General features: G+C 39.7%; 2 protein-coding genes across 12 annotated transcripts in view; one reads left to right on the top strand and one right to left on the bottom strand.

The window, feature by feature from the left end:
• Positions 1-8,930, bottom strand: part of synj1 (synaptojanin 1) — a 30,409-nt gene extending 21,479 nt beyond the window's left edge. For 6 of the 11 annotated variants that reach the window (XM_074611414.1, XM_074611418.1, XM_074611421.1 and 3 more), the window contains exons 1-8: positions 8,824-8,930; positions 6,605-6,762; positions 6,309-6,395; positions 5,598-5,865; positions 5,123-5,348; positions 3,129-3,212; positions 2,688-2,765; positions 422-483 (exon numbers count right to left, since the gene is read on the bottom strand). In XM_074611414.1, the coding sequence (XP_074467515.1) occupies positions 422-483; positions 2,688-2,765; positions 3,129-3,212; positions 5,123-5,348; positions 5,598-5,865; positions 6,309-6,395; positions 6,605-6,728 (929 nt within the window). In that variant the 5' untranslated portion in view covers positions 6,729-6,762; positions 8,824-8,930. The other 5 variants (XM_074611419.1, XM_074611425.1, XM_074611420.1 and 2 more) reach the window with 3 other exon arrangements.
• A 1,304-nt stretch (positions 8,931-10,234) lies between these two features.
• On the top strand, positions 10,235-19,464 carry LOC141753081 (lysosomal proton-coupled steroid conjugate and bile acid symporter SLC46A3). The gene is made up of 6 exons (XM_074611413.1): positions 10,235-10,372; positions 10,890-11,103; positions 12,963-13,845; positions 15,173-15,256; positions 15,467-15,623; positions 18,127-19,464. The coding sequence occupies exons 2-6, from the start codon at positions 10,912-10,914 to the stop codon at positions 18,242-18,244; spliced, it is 1,434 nt and encodes a 477-aa protein (XP_074467514.1). The 5' UTR covers positions 10,235-10,372; positions 10,890-10,911; the 3' UTR covers positions 18,245-19,464.
• The last annotated feature ends 1,321 nt before the right edge of the window (positions 19,465-20,785 follow it).

The following is a 20,785-nucleotide window of genomic DNA, read 5'->3' as shown; positions in this document are numbered from 1 at the left end:
CTGAGAAGACACAATTGTAATAAAAGTATAGACTAGTCTCTGGATCTGAATGCCATACATAGAGTAAGAAATGTGCAAAAAGTCAAGGAAGTACTTTTGCAAAGAAACTGCAATAAATATAAAATAAAGGTTATTAAGGTCGACAGCTGATCAAGGGCTACTAATGTGTCCTTTCTGTTCCCTGCAATAAACCGCCCTCTGAGGACACACTTCAATTAACATCTTCTCCTTCAAGAGTCTGGAGAGCTTCTCTCTTTTGTGCCTTGGGCAGAGACTGCAGGAGACATAGTATTATGGTGTCTCTCCTCTGCGTCCTCAGAGGAATGGTAATCTATTGGAGGCCAGATAAAGCAGCTGAAAACTCCTAGACACACACGCATACACACTTGTGTGCACACACGACACAGAACATTGTAATTACCTTTCGAATGCTGGCGCATTTGCCTCGAATCCCCTTGAGAGTTTGACACGATGAGAGCCGACCTGCAGGTCAGAGACAGCGAGAAAAAAGACAAAAAAGACACAAGTCACTGTGTCCTTTATCAACTTCAAATCACATCCTTTAAAAAAAGGAAAGTTGCGCAAACACACATGTCGCAGACGACCAGAAAACCTGGTGGTGAAGAATGGAGTTGGGGTAGAAACTTTGGATGACATTTGAACAGAAACAAGACCGTTATAGTGGAAAAAGAGAATGACATAGGACAACGGCGACACATGGTCAGCATGGGGAGATTTGTTCGAAGAGACGAAGACACTGAGCAGCAGACGTCGCCCGCCACCTTTATTGGAACTTTTAATACATGTTTTCTTTTGCCTCTCTGCTTGCTTTTTGTTTCACTACTGCTGCTATATACAGTATTGTGTCATTTTGAGAGCATACTGGTGATGACTGAGAAACACCAAAGAGCCTTACAGAGAAGTAAAGGTAAGCATGACCACACATGAGCATGACCCTTGCACAGCGGCTGTTCCAACGAAAATCTACTCACTCTGCACTGCAGGTTCTTACTTGTTCTCTACCCATCTCTGCCTGTGCATGACCATGTCATCAACTAACGTCATCACCCCTCCTGCACCGTTCAATTTCCGCCTCCTCTTTTTCCTACTGTGGTCACTCAATTCAGATCACAAGCAACATACACACAATGATTATTACGACTACAGTACTGCATTGTCTCCGGGGACATTATCTGCCCGGATATATCTGCATGTGCCCATTTTGGCTAGATCTGTGTTTGGCACGCAGGGGCTGGACAATTTGCTCCATGCTGCTGCCATTTTGTCACTCCTTCCTCTCTCCACTGTTCAGCAAGCCTATGCTATGCATATTTAATAACTTCCTGAAATGGCATGGGAAGGGACTCAGGTTACAGCTGTACACCTTAAGAGACCAAAACCTCTTCACATCTTACTCCAACTCAACAGATAACACCTGGAGTGTAATCGGTCGCATCAAGTTTTTAAACTTACTTTGATTGTTCTATAATACTAAAAGCATTTAATGTCCACAAGCATGTGTCATGCCACTTACAAGGTTTGTCCTTGACTGTTAGTTGATTATTAATCATAGAAATTCCTCAATCAATTCATTAGCTATTTGAATCTGTAACTGATTGATTAGATGTTTGAAGTCGTTCAGAAGGATTTTCTTGAAATCTAATACTTCCTAGGGTACAAACAGTATTTGTGAATGTTATTGTGATGCCACATGTGATCATTATCCACTAATGACTAATTCCACTGATGACTCTTTCCCCAAAACAACCGTGAAAAATGATTATCTAAGATTTTGTCATCAACCAGGACTCTAACAACTAATCGACTAAGAGGGGGCAGCCCTGCTACCACTTTACCGATTTACATCTTTCCCAGCAGGGTCTTATGACTCTACACTACAAGTATGATTCAGAGGCTAATTCATAACTATTCCTAATGTAAACTAACTGTAGAAAGATCAATAATTCTTCTTCTGGATAAAGCCGAGACTATCCATCCTGCTCAGGGAATGAATTAGAAGAGTATGGGAAGGAGAAAGTAAGCCTACAAAGCCACAACCAGTAGAAGGGTCTATGAGCTAAAACAGTGCTTTAAAAGAAGGAAGACTACAGTTCTGTCTGAAAACAAACCCCAGCCCACCACCCTGTGTTTTGACCAAACCATAGACCTTGTGGACTGAATAGGTGGCAAATATGGTCTTGGCTTCTCTTAGATTTAGCAGCTCATTCTTCCATATTATCAGTTAACACCTATCCAGTTTCCTGGGGAATATCAGACTAGGTGAAAGGGAAGTGGTTAGAGGATGTTTTCAGACCAGGCTCTCACCTGACCAAAGAAGTCTGGGAGCTGAGGGAAACAGAAAAATGCCCTTTACCAACCACTGTATCTATCATTAACCTCCCCCACGTCTGATCTAATCCAGTCTGTGCAATGTCAGGACAAGGGCAGGAGCATTCAAGTGATGTTGTTTATGGTGTGCATTTAATGGGTGATCGTAGTTCCTGCTGTAAATCTCCAAAAATGGCATATCCTGGACAGATACTTTACTGTATATGGGACCTGGATAAATGTTCCATAATGGGATTGCCTTAGTTTTCACCCCTATCCTTTGGCATTGCACAGAGAAAGCCCTATCTGCAGTATGAAAGCGCCAGCACCAGCAACAGCCAAAAAAGTAAAGGTTATACCAGGTGAGGGTTCTCATCCATCCCATTATGGCGCCGATTCTCATTCAGGTGCAACAAAACACCCTTTAAGGACTTTTTCTGAACACAGCATGGACAAAATGTGTTAAAACTGGGATAAAGGTACCCAGTGTAATTACAAGGAGATGTTTCACTCCCCAAAATAATGCCAAATACAATGTATTTTAATGGAAAGTGTGTTTTCCTTGTTTTGCAAGAGCTCCATGTAGGGTTCATCAGAGTTCAGTGCTTACACTTGCACTGTGCAATCAGCTAAGACTGAGTAAACCTTATCTACAACTGCAGCATTTACAAAATGGGCGGGACTACTACACAAACACGAGGGCTGCTTTATGATTTTCATATAATGTGGCTAAATATATGAAAACCTCACAATCACGATTCTAGGCTGAGCTTTATAGGAGAGTTTTTAGTTTCCATTACCTGGATTCCTGGCTGTTCCCAGAAAAGAGGAATGGACCCACGGATCTGTATGAAGGATGAGACTTTGTCATCCAGGAAAATAACCTGTTGAAAACCAGAGGAAAGTTTGGTTAAGTTCATTTGCAATGTGACAAGACACTGTATTAAAAAACACATTTATAAAACCAAAAGTATAGGAGGATAAAAAGAACACAAATGGAAAGTAATATAGCTTTTATAAACTGTTAAAACGATAGGGAACTAACAACAAAACATTCATTATTCTATGACTGTACAATGCACAGAGGGAAATGACATCACTATATTGCTAATAGACAATACCAGTGTGTCTGTGGCCGCTTTGTCAGGACACAATGGAAATGTAAAGGAGAAATCATGACATATGTAGAGGGGTTACATTTTTTGGTGCTGTGCTAACGGCAAATTGTGTAGGCCCAAATCATTAATCAGCAAGACCAAAAGCTGTCAACACTACAGAGGCTGTGGCAACACCTGACAATACAATATAATCCAACACAAAAACCTTGCAATTACCACTACACATTTGAAGCTTCAGACTTTGACAGAGACGTTGAATGACATCTATGGTAATTTTTGAGGCAGCAAATATTGGAGTAGTTGTGCTGCATTAAATTGTATTATTATTAGTGCTGTAAAAGTTAACGTGATAATAACGCGTTAGCACAACTTGCATTTTTTAGGTTGCAGCAGGATCAGTTTTAAAGCTAGTTAAGATACTGGCATCATATGAAACTAGCAAACATAAGGGATCCATTGGTACCAACCATGTCATACTAACTTGTTGAGAAGGAGGCTAAATAATGCTCCAAACTTACGCTATTATAATAATTAATACAAATTTTGGAGAGGAATAACTGGCATGGCCATTTTGAAACAGGTCTATTGACCTCTGACCTCAAGATATGTGAATGTAAATGGGTTCTATGGGTACCCATGAGTCTCCCCTTTACAGGCATGCCCACTTTATGATAATCACATGCAGTTTGGGGCAAGTCATAGTCAAGTCAGCACACTGACACACTGACAGCTGTTGTTGCCTGTTGGGCTTGAGTTTGCCATGTTATGATGTGAGCATATTAATTTATGCTAAATGCAGTACCAGTGAGGGTTTCTGGACAATATTTGTCATTGTTTTGTGTTGTTGATCGATTTCCAATAATAAATCTATACATACATTTGCATAAAGCAAGCATATTTGCCCACTCCCATGTTGATAAGAGTATTAAATACTTGACAAATCTCCCGTTAAGGAACATATTGAACAGATAAAAAATGTGTGATTAATATGCGATTAACTATGGACAATCATGCATAATAAATCATCATAAATATTTTAATCAATTGACAGCCCTAATTATTATTGTAGTGTTCTGCAGTTATTCTGTCCAACCTATAGCTTCATGTTTGTTTTCTGAAACAGGAACTATAAAAACGGGAAATGCAAATCCAGTCATTTTCCACAATGAAGAGCTGAGAAGTGAGCTTGCATTTTCAAATTTTCTACTGACAATGTGTTGACTCAGCAATAAAAGTAAAATACTGACTGGACTGAATTTGACTCAATAAGGAAGTTAAACTACTGCAGAGTCAAAGGCTTCAGACTGGAGCTTGACCAATAAATCAGTATGCTGATATGTCGTCAACATCATAAACACCGTCCTGCTGGTTTTCCTGTTAGGTTTTAATGTTACCTATGTATCTATAGCCTAATTATTACTGTTGAATAATTTAATTCTACAGTGACAGCGTATAGTGCTGGAGCAACAGTGTTTCCCTACAAGGGTGCACTAGGTTTGCTCCTCAACAGTCAATAGATAACCAGTGTTTAAACAGACTGTATTAACCAAGGTCATGTGACCATGCATAGAGCATACAGAAACTTATGCAACTATGGTATCAAACAGATTTTTGATCAGCAGCTTTCATCATAACAAGAAGAAAAATTCAATAAAACTGTCAAACATCTGAGTCACCTGTTCAGTCTCCACAAAATTGGCCACCTGTCCGTCGTCATTCGTTCCTCGGACGTTGAATCGCGTGCCGGCTCGCTCTGAGCTAAGGCGGGAGAAAATGCAGGCCTTGGCCTGTTTGTGCCCTGCATAGATCGTCCTGATCTCCACACCGCCACACATCAGCCTCAACAGCCAGTCGTCACAGTTTACGCCGTAGTGTTTCAGGTGCAGGTGCAGAGATTGGTTCCTATTGATGAATCAAGACAGACACAACAGTAAACCCACAGACAAATTCAGTGTGAACAGGGAATTTTCACACCTTAGTTGCAAATCACACAGCCCCCATATCACATATTCAGAAGAAACTAATTTCAACAGCAAGACTCTGCAGAATGCAGAACACATACTTGGTTCATATATCTACTACTTCAGAGATTGTTACAAGCCAAATACCTGCCTACTATTCTCCGGAACAGTAATTATTTCATGAGCTTACCAAAAGAAGCGGTTATCTGTAGTGTCCTCTAGGATCCTGCGATGTGCATTGAGACTCAAGTCCATGCTGGCTCCAGTGGGGGACCAGGCAAAGTAGAAGTGTCCTGAGTTCAGAACCTTTCTCACTTCAGAGATCCGGTCCTCATCTCCTGGATCATTCTTCAGCGATATAAAGTCTGTCTGTGTGACTCTGAACACCTCCGAATCCTGCACCTTCCCCACGGAGCTGCATCCTGTCACAACCACCAGACTGTGGAGCATGGAGTCACCTGCAGAAGTAAGGTGGAGTATGGCAAAAAAGAAAGGGACATAAGTAGGAAAACATTGGTGGATTGTAAAGAAAAAGCAAGCAGTATGTTGATAGATATGAAGCACAGCGTTAAGAAAAGACACAATAAAATATTAAGCATTAAGAGACTGGACAAGAAATGGTTAATTAAACTTTGGTGTCACGCCTTAAAAGGAAATCAAATCTCAGCCATCAATAAGACTGAGCTTTAATCTTTTACGCGGCTTTTTCCTTGTTGTGATGACAAGAGCCTTCAAGGTCATGTAGAGGGCAGGAGAAAGCAGCTTATGAGTAAGCAGCAACAGGACTACAAACCGAGGGCCTTCACAGTCACACAAGAACCTGGGACCACAATCTGGACTGAATCCAGGAAATTTTGGGCAACAAAGAGCAATGAATTGAGAAGATGTGTCTGTAGCTTACCCAGGTTGAGACGGAGGACGCCCAGGATGCCATAGGCATCAACAATCTTGGTGTATGAGTTCTTAATGGCCTCCTTCTCTGCCGCCGCTAGAAGACAAACAACAACGTAGGAAAATATTGGTAGTGCTCTCCTTTGAGGTAAATGTAGCCTTATAATACAAAATCACATCCATCATTTGATAGTCAATAATATGTCCCTTATAGCTGTATTTCCCTTGTATCATTCTTATTTGGGGCAAGATTTTAGACTATTTAAAGCATCTCTTATCACAGTGCAATCAAACAAAATGTCTTACACAGAACGGCAACAGCCCCTGATTCAAACATGAGGCATTCTTCCCGGGTCCTAGTTTCCACTATGACACTGTACGGGGGTGGGTCCAGCTTGTGGTAAATGCGATATCCCTTGCTGAAGGCCATTGTTGATCCAAGATGAAAAAACCTACGTTATTACCTGGAAAACAAAGAGAATGAATGACAGCATATTAGATAAGATTAGGGCTGTCCCGTATACCATTTTTTGGGCTTCGAAGCTTCATGAGAAATATTCAAAGGTATTCAAAGCTTCGCGGTGCAGCGCGGCGCATCAGGCTACCTCTACACACAACAAACAGCAATATCCGTCTGAGAATAACTAATAATAATTGATGTTGAATATGAATAATGAATAATGTTGTGGAATTACTCCTTATTGCATTGGCTATTTGGTGATTTATTACATACTTATATATAACAAAATAAAAACACAAAGCATTTGAATACTGATTTTGAGGTTGATTACCATGGCAATGGTCGAAGCATCGAAGCATTTGGGTCAGCCCTAGATAAGAGACTCTCCAGATCAGACACAACATCTGTAATTTGATGGCTACTAGAGTGGATGATGGTCTATTGATTATTGATAAAATAAGATAAGATAAGATGAGATAAGATATTCCTTTATTAGTCCCGCAGTGGGAAAATTTGCAGTGTACAGCAGCAAGGGGGTTAGTGCAAAAAACAAGATGCATCAGCTAACACAGTAAAAAAAAAGAGCTAAACAAAGTGTAACAAAATAAGAACCATTTAAATAGAAGGAAGTATAAAAATAGGAGCAGTATATACAGTATTGACAATAAACAGACTATTAACAAAATTGCACAAGTGGAAAATGATATTGCACAGTGAGAATTAATGAAATATGGATGGAGAGGAGGTGACCTGTGATATGACCAAGACATCCCTTTGCTTTTTAGGAAGTTTTGTTAAAAATGCAGTTATTATATGTGTTAAATTATTTTTTTTAACTGAACCAAGTATTATGATGTATCAAAAACTAAATATAAATAATTGTACACCACTCTGACCATGAGAAAAATACAATTGTGGGGTTTAAATCTTTGACATTTTAATTTACACATACTTATATATAACAAAATAAAAAAAACAAAGCATTTGAATACTGATTTTGAGGTTGATTACCATGGCAATGGTCAAAGCTTTGAAGCATTTGGGTCAGCCCTAGATAAAAGACTCTCCAGATCAGACACATCTGTAATTTGATGTCTACTAGAGTGATGATGGTCTAGTGATTATTGATGGAGAGGAGGTGACCTGTGATATGACCAAGACATCCCTTTGCTTTTTAGGAAGCTTTGTTAAAAATGCAGTTATTATATTTATTAAATTTGGTGTAGCTAACGTTGTAACTGAACCAAGTATTATGATGTATCAAAAACTAAATATAAATAATTGTAATACAATTCTGGGGTTTAAATCTTTGACATTTTAATTTACACATTGCTGTTTTTTTATTATATGTACTGCCCTTTGAGGCAAGATTCGTGATATTGGGCTATAATAAACTTTGACTTGATTTAATATACATATTAAGGAAATCAATCGCATTATTTGGCAACATCACATACATATGTTACGTGATCAGGGAAAAACTTTCATTGCGAAATCAGAACATACAAATCAAATACGGAAACACAACTAAAGGCCCAAACACATGAGAAACTAATCTTTTAAACTGAATATATGGCAGGTAGCTGGAGATTATGAGCAGCAGCAGGAACACTGTGAATGTTAGGCCGAGGGGGACTGAAATCTCCTCCATCCATCCTGACACACGGACAGTCACGACTTTAGTATGTAGCTCACTGCAGCAGGAGAAGCTAACGCTAACGGTTACCATGACAGCTAGCTTTAAAGCTACATGTTTGAGAGGTGAGAAACCAAACTATGATAACGAGATAAAGCTGTCTGTTACCTCTCTAATGCTAGGTGGTGACGTTAGCTAAGTTAGCTACATTAATCACAGTGGTAGCTATGATACGGTAGCTCCGGTATTGTGGTACTACCTGCACGTCCGGGATGATAAACTCACATTTACGGTACATACATTTCAGCAGACTCGGTCGTGTAAAACATAAAGCTTGTTGTTAAGCTGGTGCATACGTTTTAATTTCGGCTTACTTTTGTAGGTTTTATTTAAATGACACAGAGGAAAGGACTAAGGATTTCGCCTTACCGTCGGTCTGCCCCCGCCGGGTTGTTATACTCCGCTGTCACAACAAAATCCTTCCCCCGGTGTGTTGGCTAGGGATGTGTCATCACGAACGAGCCGGCTCTTTGAACCGGCTCTTTTAAGTGAACGATAATGGTACGTGTGCAGAGGGGCGTTTTTTATCGCGAGGGGCCGCTACGCTTCCCAACATTGGTCGCTTGGTGGGCGTGTCGCTAGGACAGGCTGTCCCCACCTGATGGACGAACGCTTTCCCTCCTTTGGCTGCTGCTCTCAGCTTTCAAACCGGAAACAGTATGGAGGCTTGTTTGGAAACTTTCTTCTCTTATTTCACGAAAATAGTTCACCGAAATGTGTTTCTGAAAACATCTGAGGCGAGAAATAAGCCATGCAGTTGCTGAATCTGTCTTTATTTTGGATCGACAATTTTTATTTTAAAAGATTCTTGGGAGTTTCGAGAGGCGGCGAGTCGCGTCGGAAGCCCGTGATTTGCATAAAGTAGACGAGCCCTCAACTTTATGCAAATAAGGAGCGGGCGCCGTGACGCTCCGTTTCTCGAATCGTGACGCCATGCTACCAGAAGGCATTGCACGGCTGCTTACATAGACAATGAATGGGAAGCGTGAAAAGGACGGAACCCTATGGACACGTACCATGACTGTGACTGAATGTTGTGTTAATGACGTCCGTGTGACCAATCAGGTGATTACACACAAGGATCATACCATCAAGCAGGGAGGGGGGCGGATGCGCAGCGCGCTGACGGTCTACAGGTACAGAGCAGGAGGGAGAGGAGGAGAGAAAAAGAGAGAGGAGTGCAGTGCGCGAATAGCAGACGAGATGAGTGAAGTCTGAAACGAAGCAGCATGTAACATTGTGGTATTCTGGAAATTACAAGGTTTAGTATAATAAAATGTAATAATTTAAGTGATATATGTGCACACATACTAATCATAGGTCAAAACAGTGCTAAATTTGGCTGAATTATAAAAAGGCAGAAGTGGTGAAATGAAGAGCCGTTTGGGAGCCGAAAGAGCCGGCTCTTCTTGGTGAGCTGAGCTCAAATGATCTGGCTCACTAAAAAGAGCCGGAATTCCCATCACTAGTGTGTTGGCAAAATGGTACATTCCGACGCAAAGCACGTCTATCGTTACGTTACCGTAAATACCTAAAATGGTAGCAGGCGCTTTTGTATCGTTTTGTATAAGGACGCATTTAGAGTACATAAATTAAAAAAACAAATAAATCAATTTAACGATCCTTTGAGGTATTTCAAACACACGTTATTATGCAATAAAGAGCCTGTTTCAGGAAGTCACAAAATGTTCTCGTCCGATTTTTCATGACTGACAGTTCCGCTTATCCAATGAGCGCAGCCTTGAAAGACTGCTGTCCAATCGAATGAGGGTGAGGGGGCGGGACTTCGGTGTGTTTCATAATAATAACGCCGTGCACTTCTCTATATAACAACAGCTGACCGACAACGGCTCCAGACAGAAGGTCTTGCAGGGGTTAATTGTTGGATTAAAACATGATCTAAGCGACTATCTAAGAGGTAAGATATATTTACAGCATGTTCTTCTCAACATCTTATAAGAAGGTAAAGGCTGTTGTTGTTTTCCATATTGTGTGCTGTCTAGACATTGACCTACAGCTGCTCATCCTGCAGTATTGACAGGAACAAAACAAATTGTACATTACAGGGTTACTATTATCTCATGTTATGTTTGTTAGATACTGTTGGATCAATAATGTAGTGCAAACTCTCTCATCGATGATCCTCAGAAACAACCGAACAGATATTATCTGAACTTCCACGTAGACTCTGATGTCTTATGACTTGAATCAGTCTGTGCTATTAATGAAGAATACTGTGGATGTCATTAGCCTGCCTGCACACTGAACTTGAAGTGTTGAAAGTTGTAATTTACATATAATCTTTATTGAAGTTAGTTACTTTTTAAAAAAAAATTTTGTACCAGGTGTACCTCACCTGTCTCTTCTGTTTACCTTATTATCTGTGTATCCTGTTAATCTCTAAATGTGTTATTTTCATCTCTCTTTTTTTTCAGGGAATATTGCAGTCCCTTCAAAATGAAGGGCCTTTTCCTCGTGGAGCCTGTGGTTGCACTGTACGCTTTCTCCAGTTTTCTCATCTATCCTCTTGTGCAGCAGTATGTGTACCGGAGGCTCTGGCAGGAGCTGACAAACACCACATATCCCATCTCTGACAATGCCTCCAGATGTGCGGAGAACATCAGCAGCAACCATTCCAGCTACCATGAGGTTAGTCACTAATCACTGGATGTGAGAGAGCATGAATTTAAAGAACTTTAAGGTAGAAGGATTATTCTCAATTACCAATATTTAGAACAAGTTTTTTTTTTTCCTCTTCCACTTGAAGCATGCTAAGAATTAATACACTCATATTACCTTCTCCAGTATCCACCTGTGTAACAGTATGACAAGTATTGAAATATTGTAATGACATCAATACTATTACTACTATATTATTTGAGAACTATATTTACACAGACTTTAGAGACGGGGGGAAAAATGCTTCTGCTCTTCCTTGTGTTTTCTGCCTCCTTTATTGTTAGGGATGTGACGATGACTCAGTCATGTGAGGTTTTCTTTGTGTTGATAAAAAGGTAGGGCTGTCAATTGATTAAAATATTGAATCGTGATTAATCGCATGATTGTCCATAGTTAATCGCAAATTAATCACACATTTTTTATCTGTACCTTAAAGGGAGATTTGTCAGGTATTTAATACTCTTATCAACATGGGAGTGGGCAAATATGCTTGCTTTATGCAAATGTATGTATTTATTACTGGAAATCAATTAATAACACAAAACAATGACAAATATGGTCCAGAAACCCTCACAGGTACTGCATTTAGCATAATGTAATATGCACGAATTATAACATGGCAAACTGCAGCCCAACAGGCAACAACAGCTGTCAGTGTGTCAGTGTGCTGACTTGACTATGACTTGCCCCAAACTGCATGTGATTATCATAAAGTGGGCATGTCTGTAAAGGGGAGACTCGTGGGTACCCATAGAACCCATTTTCATTCACATATCTTGAGGTCAGAGGGTCAAGGGACCCCTATGAAAATGGCCATGACAGTTTTTCCTCACCAAAATTGTGTGTACGTTTTGGAGCGTTATTTAACCTCCTTTGTGACACGCTAGTATGACATGGTTGGTACCACTGGATTCCTTAGGTTTTCTAGTTTCATATGATACCAGTATCTTCACTGGCTTTAAAACTGAGCCAACTACAACCTAAAAATCACAAGTTGTGTTAATACATTAAAGAAATTAGTGGCGTTAAAACAAATTTTCCTTAACGCGTTACGTAACTTTGACAGCCCTAATATAAAGAAATGTCTTACTGACAGAAAAAATGTTGGGCTTCCTAAAGTAACCTGGAGCTCAATAAACAATAATGCTCTGTGCATAGGTGCAGTCTGTTCATCCACAACTACAGTTTATATCAGTGTCTGTGTTCAACCTTAACTGTCATGTTATAAGTTTTCCTATGAACATTTCTGATCCTCTCTTGCAACACAGCTCAGGTTAAAAGAACTAATTCAGCTACTGAGCTGTGAATTGATAACAAGGGAGACCTGTGACTAAAGTTTATCGTTCTGAACTCGTACAGACACTGACTGACATGCTGTAGTAGTTTGCTAAAGAGTGAGTCTGCAGTACACCAAAGCATACTGCATTATAAGAAGGATTTAGAAGAAAAATTCTTCTGCAAAAAGTGTCAGTAACGTCGTAATTATAGAGGAATAATGAAACACGACAAGGAAGTGAGAACAAACACATTGATCTGGAAAAGCCTGTTTTTGTCTGAAAACACTTCTGCACCTGTTACCCTGTAGAAAGCTTTGTTTCGTTTTAGCCCTTAATAACCTCACATGATGCGCCAATTCTGTGTTGGTCTCATGACATTGGATTGTCACTATCTCTGTTTAACTTGTCTTTCATTTTGTAGGCTAGTTGCCAACTTGAGAGCGGCTATTTTGCCTTCTCAGGCCTGCTATTACAAGTTGAATGCAGACAGTCTGGTGCCAGACCATACATGATTTTTAGACTTAACCATGCTCTTTCTTTCTGTGTTTCCAGGAGGTACAGAGACAGGCATCTCTCTTCTCCCTTTACACGGAGCTCTTCTCCACAATCCCCTCTTTGGTCGTCACCTTCATGCTCGTGGCCTACAGTGACCGGGGAGGACGCAAGATCACGATCATCATGCCTTTGATCGGCTCGTTGATCTACACGCTGTCTTTCCTGACGGTCTCCTACTTTGAGCTCAACGTCTACTTGCTCATCGGCTCCTCGCTGCTCAGCTCTCTGTTCGGCGGCTTGGGCACATTTCTGGGGGGCTGCTTCGCCTACATAGCCGACCTGTGCGAGGACGGTCATCAGAAGACGCTACGCATGGCCGGAGTGGACATGATGATTGGCCTGCTGTCTGGGGTGGCTTCAATATCGACAGGCTACTTTTTGAGAGCTGCGGGCTTTAACTGGCCTTTCCTGACCTCTGCGATGTGTCAGTGTTTGGTCCTGCTCTATGCAATATTCATCCTAGAAGAGACTGTGAAGAAGGCTCCTGATGATGCTGTTCTTTTAGACGGGTCTCCTCAGTGCTCAGCCTTTAAACAGATGATCTACGGGTCCTACAACATGTTTGCAGGGGCCAACCGAAGGACTAAAACTGCCCTGGTCCTCCTGATACTCATCTTCTGCAGCTTCTCCTTCGCCTACGTGGGTGGGATCTCCCTGATTACGCTGTACGAGCTGAATGCGCCACTGTGCTGGACTGAGATTTTGATTGGCTACGGCTCGGCGCTGTCCACCACCGTGTTCCTGGTCAGTTTTATTGGAGTGTCTGCGCTCACGTACTGCGGTGTGCCACAGCTGCTCATCGTCATGATGGGGATCCTGTCCGTCATGTCAGGCATGGTCCTGCTGGCGTTTGCTAAGACCACTCTACTGATGTTTATAGGTGAGGAGAAATCATCATAACAACTGTGCGGCCTAAACAGATAATGTACAATACCTTACGATCTCCTGTTTAGTGAAAAAAAGAATCCCCAAAGCCTTGGTCAAGTATGTGCAGAAGCGGAATTAAAACCAGCACCTGGTTTTGTTTTAGTTTGCCCTGTTTTAAGAGAAGTTCAGTGATGGTAATATTAATGAATAGATTGATGAGGACAGTGGAGCATTATTATATATTCAAATGTTTTTATTTGTTTTATTTACACATTATACACTATGTCAACATCTGCACCCACCCACCCACACCCCTGGGAGACTGGCCAACACAACAAACAAAAAAAACAAAAAGAATAATAATAATAATAGTAATAGTAACAAATATTGTAAATAATATACATTAAAAAAGGAAAGAAAAAAGAACAAAAACTCACATAGTAAAGTAAATAGATAAAAATAGAGATTCTCCAATGATTCTATAAAGTTATGGTTGTCTGTCAGACAGGCAGTTATATTTCTCGTAGTGTAGACATTATGATAGTAGTAGTCCAGGAATGGTTTCCATACTTTTTGGAATTTATTAACCGAGCCCTGAGTGTTATATCTGATATTTTCCAGCTTCAAATGAAAAATTACCTCTTCAACCCAGCAGCTATGTAAAAGGGGGGAGTTAAACTTCCAATTATATGGAATGAGACGTCTTGTTAAAAGTAGCTAGAAAGCCACATTATGGGCCTGAGATCGGGAGAGATTCAGATCTCTATGAGCGACGCTAGAAAATCTGCCAGACTTACAGTGGAACATTTCACTTGTATGTCAGATATTGTAAATTGTGTTGTGAAATTATTCCCAGGATTTAGTTTAATAACTAACTAATATGTCTTTGTATTGCTAACCATCACATATGTAAGAAAATGTTAATATCTCTGTTTATGTAGCCCTTTTCCAATATATTACATGTAACTCAAAGTGCTAAGCATTTAAAAAAAAAAAACAGTTGTAAAAAGACAGGACATATCATATTAAAGATAACACACATTTTAGCTTCAGAAAATAAATGGGAATGGCTCACGGAAAGGTAATATAAAACAGAAAATAAACAAACATAACAGGCTGGTTGCACAGGTTACTGATTAACAGAAGATTCTACCTTTCATACCGCCTTTAGAAGGTGTAGATATGTTACCTTATCTTGTGTATTTTATGAGATTATTGCATTGTAAGCAGATAAAGCAATATAATTATGAAATATTATCACAGCATTGTTTGTTTAGATTATCACTATAGTCCCTGCATTATGATGCATAATATAACGTCTGTCTTCTGTTATTTTACAGTGAGGGTGCCGATGCTTCTGTCTATCATGCCTTTCCCCGTCCTGCGCTCCATGATATCAAAGATCATCTCAAAGTCGGAGCAGGGTGAGTGGGTTCAGGGCTTTTTTGCAGGAGCCACAGAGCCGTGACTGTGTTTGTAGAGTCAGAGTCCATTGAAGAGTTGCCCGTCCCAGCAGCTTCACTTGAAAACAAAGCACTCCAAGTTTCTGTTCCTTTAGAGCAAAGGGGAATCAGTGAATCACTTCTTAAGACTTGTTTTTCTTCTCTCCTGAGTGTGTTGTGTTGTTTTTGCAGGAGCCCTGTTTGCCTCTCTGTCCTTCCTGGAGAGTTTAACTAGCAACGTATCGAGCGCAGTCTTCAGCAGCGTCTACGCTGCTACGGTGGCATGGTATCCCGGCTTCAGCTTCCTGTTGTCTGCAGGACTCTGTGTCATCCCTCTGGTTGTCCTGGGGTAAGTTTATCATGTTGCAAAATGTAGATAACACAACATTGTACCAGCGCTTTTTTTGCACGTTTTACAACAAAGAGCAAATCATACATTTCCAAACTTGACAAGGTGTTCAGAGAGTATTCTAACTAAAGTCATTTATTCACTCTACAATAAAAACAGAGAAGTTTATGCAGTGTACAGTAGATATGCTTCATGTGTAGAGCTGTACTCTGTGGATTGAGTTGCATCACAAACACCTTTTTTCTGCCTGTTTTGCTTGACTAGAAAAAGAGAAATACCTTCATGTTTTGGCCCACAGTAAACAAGAAAACTCAGTTCCTCATTCATCGCATACAACTTCCCCTCACCAAACCTCATATAGATATATATAAATCTCAGACATGTACATTATGTCTTTTCTTTTCTATTTTGACTCATGCGCCATAAACATCGATGTTGCCTTGTTATATAGAAATGGAGGCCATAAAAGGATCTGTGTGGTACACTGCGTTCTTCTAACATTTGTACTGTTACACTGAGTTGGCAAAGTAGAGCTGCTGAGTCAGTGTGGGAGGTGTAGCGTGAAACATGAAACTCCTTGAGTGAATCCATCTCTGTCACATGCACTGCTTCTTCTCTTACATGGTGAGTAGTTATAGAATAACAAAGCCACTGGATCAGCAGTCTCAGTCTAACAGCCAAGGGCAACATGGGCTCCATTTTTTTCAGTGGTAGTGGGTCATGTACAGTAGTGTTACAGAAACAGTGTGTAACATTTCAGGAGATCCATTAGCAGAAATGAATATAATATTCATAACTATGTTTTCTCAATGATCCCCGTAGAAATGCATCTTATATTTTTTATAATAACGCAGAACTAATCATCTATTGTAATGATGAATAATATTGACCTTGTAGCATCTTCTTATTGATAAAATAAGAAACCAACAAGATAAGAAGATAGATTTGTGGTCTTTTTATTTACTTAGGCCTATAGCCTAATAACATCGGACACTCTCTGTCCACACACTGTTACATATTCTGTTTACGCCATGTAAACAAACTATGTACCCATCAGCTGTGCGGTCAAGCTCAGACTAAAGACATAGCCACTTAAAAGATGTGTTAGTAGTACTTGCTATCTTCCAACGTCCGACGTTTTTTTAAACAGAAAACACAGGTTTTATACTGCCATATTTTCTGAAAGTGACACAGACATAGTGACACAATAAAATGAGTGATACAATGCAGCCTATGTAAACTTTCAGGCAATCTCCTGGTGATCTCCCTCCAGCCGGCTGCCTCCTTATTGAGGTGTTTGTTGTGAAATGAGGAGGTATCGTATAGATAACTCCTCATTTCATAAATAGAAAACGGGGCATCTGACAAAAGTTCAGCTCAAAACGTCACGCTGCGCAGCGCTGCGTCACTTGCAGCCAATTAGCTAATTCCGATAGAAAACAATGCAATCAAACTGATTTTGTCACTGACGCTTGCTTGCGTCGCATTCTGTTTGGAGGGTGTAATATATAAGCTACATACATCCCAATACATTAGACCTCTCTGCGTTGTACACATTACATTCCTTCTAGATTTGTTTTGTGAACCCCCAACCTTAAAGTTCAAACTGCGCCTATGCCGCCATGTTGCTCCGCCATGTTTCTACTGTAGCCCAGAACGGTAACGTGAGCTGCAGAGTGCAAAACCGCGGTACCGCCAGCCGCCGTCTGACATCCGTTGCTCCTAAAGTAGTGTTATTATGGTAAGGATGGCCTCTGAGCGAGGCAAACAGCATTACCACAGTTTTGCACTTGGCGATTCACGTTAACGCAGTCTTGGAAAGTGAGGAGTGAGCGAAGGGGGTACTCGGTTGATGGCAATCTGCAACCACACCACTAAATGTTGCCAAATCCTGCACACTGCACCTTTTAAGCCTGATACTAGTGCGCTCCTTTTGGTTTATGTCTTGTTTTAACATTGGAAAATCAGTGACTTTGTTAGGTGAAAACGTGTGTTCGAAATGTCTCTTAGGCAAGAATCAAACAAAAGCTCCAAAGCAAGTATTATTGTGCAACGTTTGTTCTCACACAGATCTTCGTCAGGCATTATCAAGTCACCATCAGAAAGCAGAGGAAGCAATGTATAGACACAAACACATACATCACTCAGGTGATTGTGATCTGCCCCTATTGAGAGACAATCTACTCTCAAGTTGGCAGAGCAGAACTGAACAACGCTGTCTGAATAATAACATCAAAAAGAGTCAAATATATATCATAAATCATCTGAAAAAAACAATTATCCTAGAAACCACTATACAGGAAAAATACATAGAAAAAGTAGAAAAATAAAAAATAGTAGAACAATAATAATAGAAAATGTCTCTTACTCAGGCAAGCTGGTGCATGTGTGCAAAGAGAAGCAATGGTGAGAAGACAGTTGTCCGGTTCAGTTGGAATTGGTCGAGACAGCAATGCATCCCATGTTTTCCTACTTTTCTTATGCCTGTTTTTACACATTTCAGGGTGGTGGGTCTGATAGGGGTGGATGTTGGCGAAGAGGTGACAAAGCCAGAGCCGGTCTTCTCAGGGGAGGAGGATCTTGTTGAAGATTACAACGACAACCATCCTATTCTTAGCTGAGCCAAAACCTCACCAGCACTTTGTTCATTTTTTCCTTTGGTGATTTTTTTCTAAGACACTTTTTCCAAACGTACCTCAGTGACTCAAGTTAATAAAGCAGGTTACAGATTCATCTCTTGTGCTACTGAACTTGAATATTATGACGATACAACAGGGAGTTGTAGGCGTTTTACGAGAACATTGTTGGATTAGAAATATGTCAAGATGGCAGCCAAAGCAGAATATAAAGCAGGGATTGGATGTTAAGTGACGTGCATACCATCTAACAGGTCTTCCATGAAGAATGGTAAGAATCCTCACACATTATTTGTACCTCCAAATGGCCTGACTGACGAGGATTTTATGTGTTTTCAAACAGTTTTCCAGTGTGATATGAGTTGCAAAATATTTTATTTTTTCCAGTGTGATTTAATTCAGATCTGTCCTATCATTTGTTTCTCCTTTTAAGTGCAATGTTAGTTCATGCCTTTACAAAGAGCTCCACTGGCACCAAAATATGCAACACAACTTTGATAATTTTTTTCCACCAAACCTACAATAAGTGGTGTAAAAGTAAGCAAATATTATAGTATACATGTGAATGTATAAAGATAACCCTCAGAGGGAGGAAGTTTTTTTTTAAAGGAACAAGGAATCAGTGCTTTTTAAGAAATAATGGACTGTTTACAACAAAACATTTTATGGTTGTCCTCCAACCTTAATATTTGGTGACCTAAAAGGGATGATGAGGCAGAAAAAGATCATTATGATGGGAAAATCATATATATTTAAGACTACAAAAAGACAAAAAATAAACATTTATCAGTGGGTTATCTAAGTATCTGCTAATCTAAACCAGGATGAAGATTGGAGTGAAATATAACTATAATCAAATGGGTCGGCAATATGCTATTTACCCTTAACTGTTGCTCTTAGCATTGTAGGTATGGTTTTAAGTGGACCACCCGGGGGGACACACCTGAGTGTCGTCGTTTTTGTGACTCAATCCCAAATGTTGCATCATAGAAGTATAATTGGACACGCAGGGATGTAGTAAGTGTTTTCTTTTTCTTCTTTTTTGGGGAGTTTATTTCAAAAGTGCAAATAATCTAACAAAATGACAAATGTTTTGTTTTTCACCTGTGGTTTCTAACATCATTTTCCCTTTACTGTGTATGTTCATGTCTTTGTGTAAATACAATTTAAAAAATAAAATAAAGGAAATGTTTATAGTTCCTCTAACACTGTCCCAAAAAAGACAATCTGTCATGAACATACTCTCTTACCTTTAAGTTTGTAAGGACACGTCTTCCTGTTGCTTGCTAAAACCACCACTAATGGAGATTTATGTGGTGTGTCTTCAACAGCGATAACTTAACCAAGTATTGGCCAGGACCTTTCCTTTGCAAGAATCAGGAAGATCTTTATCTTGATGGAAACTAATTAGAAATCCAGTCAATAAAAATATGCAGATTTTATTATCATGAACTGCATGTGATTATCATAAAGTGGACATGTCTGTAAAGGGGAGACTCGTGGGTACCCATAGAACCCATTTTCATTCACATATCTTGAGGTCAGAGGTCAAGGGACCCCTAGGAAATGGCCATGACAGTTTTTCCTCGCCAACATTTAGCGTAAGTTTGGAGCGTTATTTATCCATCATGGTCTGTACCAATGGATTCCTTAGGTTTTTCTAGTTTCATGTGATACCAGAATCTTGCAACACAGCTCAGGTTAAAAGAACTGATTCAGCTACTGCATCGTGAAGTGATAATAAGGGAGACCTGTGACTAAAGTTTACTTTTTCTGAACTCGTACAGACACTGACTGACATGCTGTAGTAGTTTGCTAAAGAGTGATAATCTTATTAAATCACTTATGAATTCACAGCAAATAAGTCTGCAGTGCACCAAAGCATACCGCATTATAAGAAGGATTTAGAAGAGTTAAAGTATCAGTAACGTTGTATTTATAGAGGAATAATGAAACACAGCAGAGAAGTGAGAACAAACACATTGATCTGGAAATCTATCTGACACATCTATCTGAAAATAGACACTTCTGCAGCTGTTGCACTGTAGAAAGCTTTGTTTCCTTTTAGCCCTGAATAACCTCATATGATGCACAAATTCTGTGCTGGTCTCATGACATTGGATTGTCACTATCTCTGTTTAACTTGTCTTGTCATTTGTAGGTTGTAGTGGTGGTTTTAGCAAGCAACAGGAAGATGTGTCTATACAAATTTAAAGGTAAGAGAGTATGTTCATGATTGATTATCTTCAATAAAAATATGCAGACTTTGTTATCATGTCTAATATAGGGTTTGGATTGTAAACATTAAAAAAAGAACACCATTAGGAAATTGAATAAATCTGTAACACTACATTTTACACAAATAATATTTATAATAAAGTAATTTTCGATCAATTTTGAGGTAATTTGGCAGCAATTCCAAAGAAATTTCAAATAGGTTACTTGCTTATTATAACCTAATTACCATGCAATTTTTGGACCTGTAAAATGAAGTGTTACCAATAAAACAAATAAAACCTTAAATAT

Source organism: Sebastes fasciatus, chromosome 16 (assembly GCF_043250625.1).
Source record: "Sebastes fasciatus isolate fSebFas1 chromosome 16, fSebFas1.pri, whole genome shotgun sequence".
NCBI lineage: Eukaryota > Metazoa > Chordata > Actinopteri > Perciformes > Sebastidae > Sebastes > Sebastes fasciatus.
Note: the sequence above shows the minus strand (reverse complement) of the source record. Positions and strands in the feature narration are given on the sequence as shown.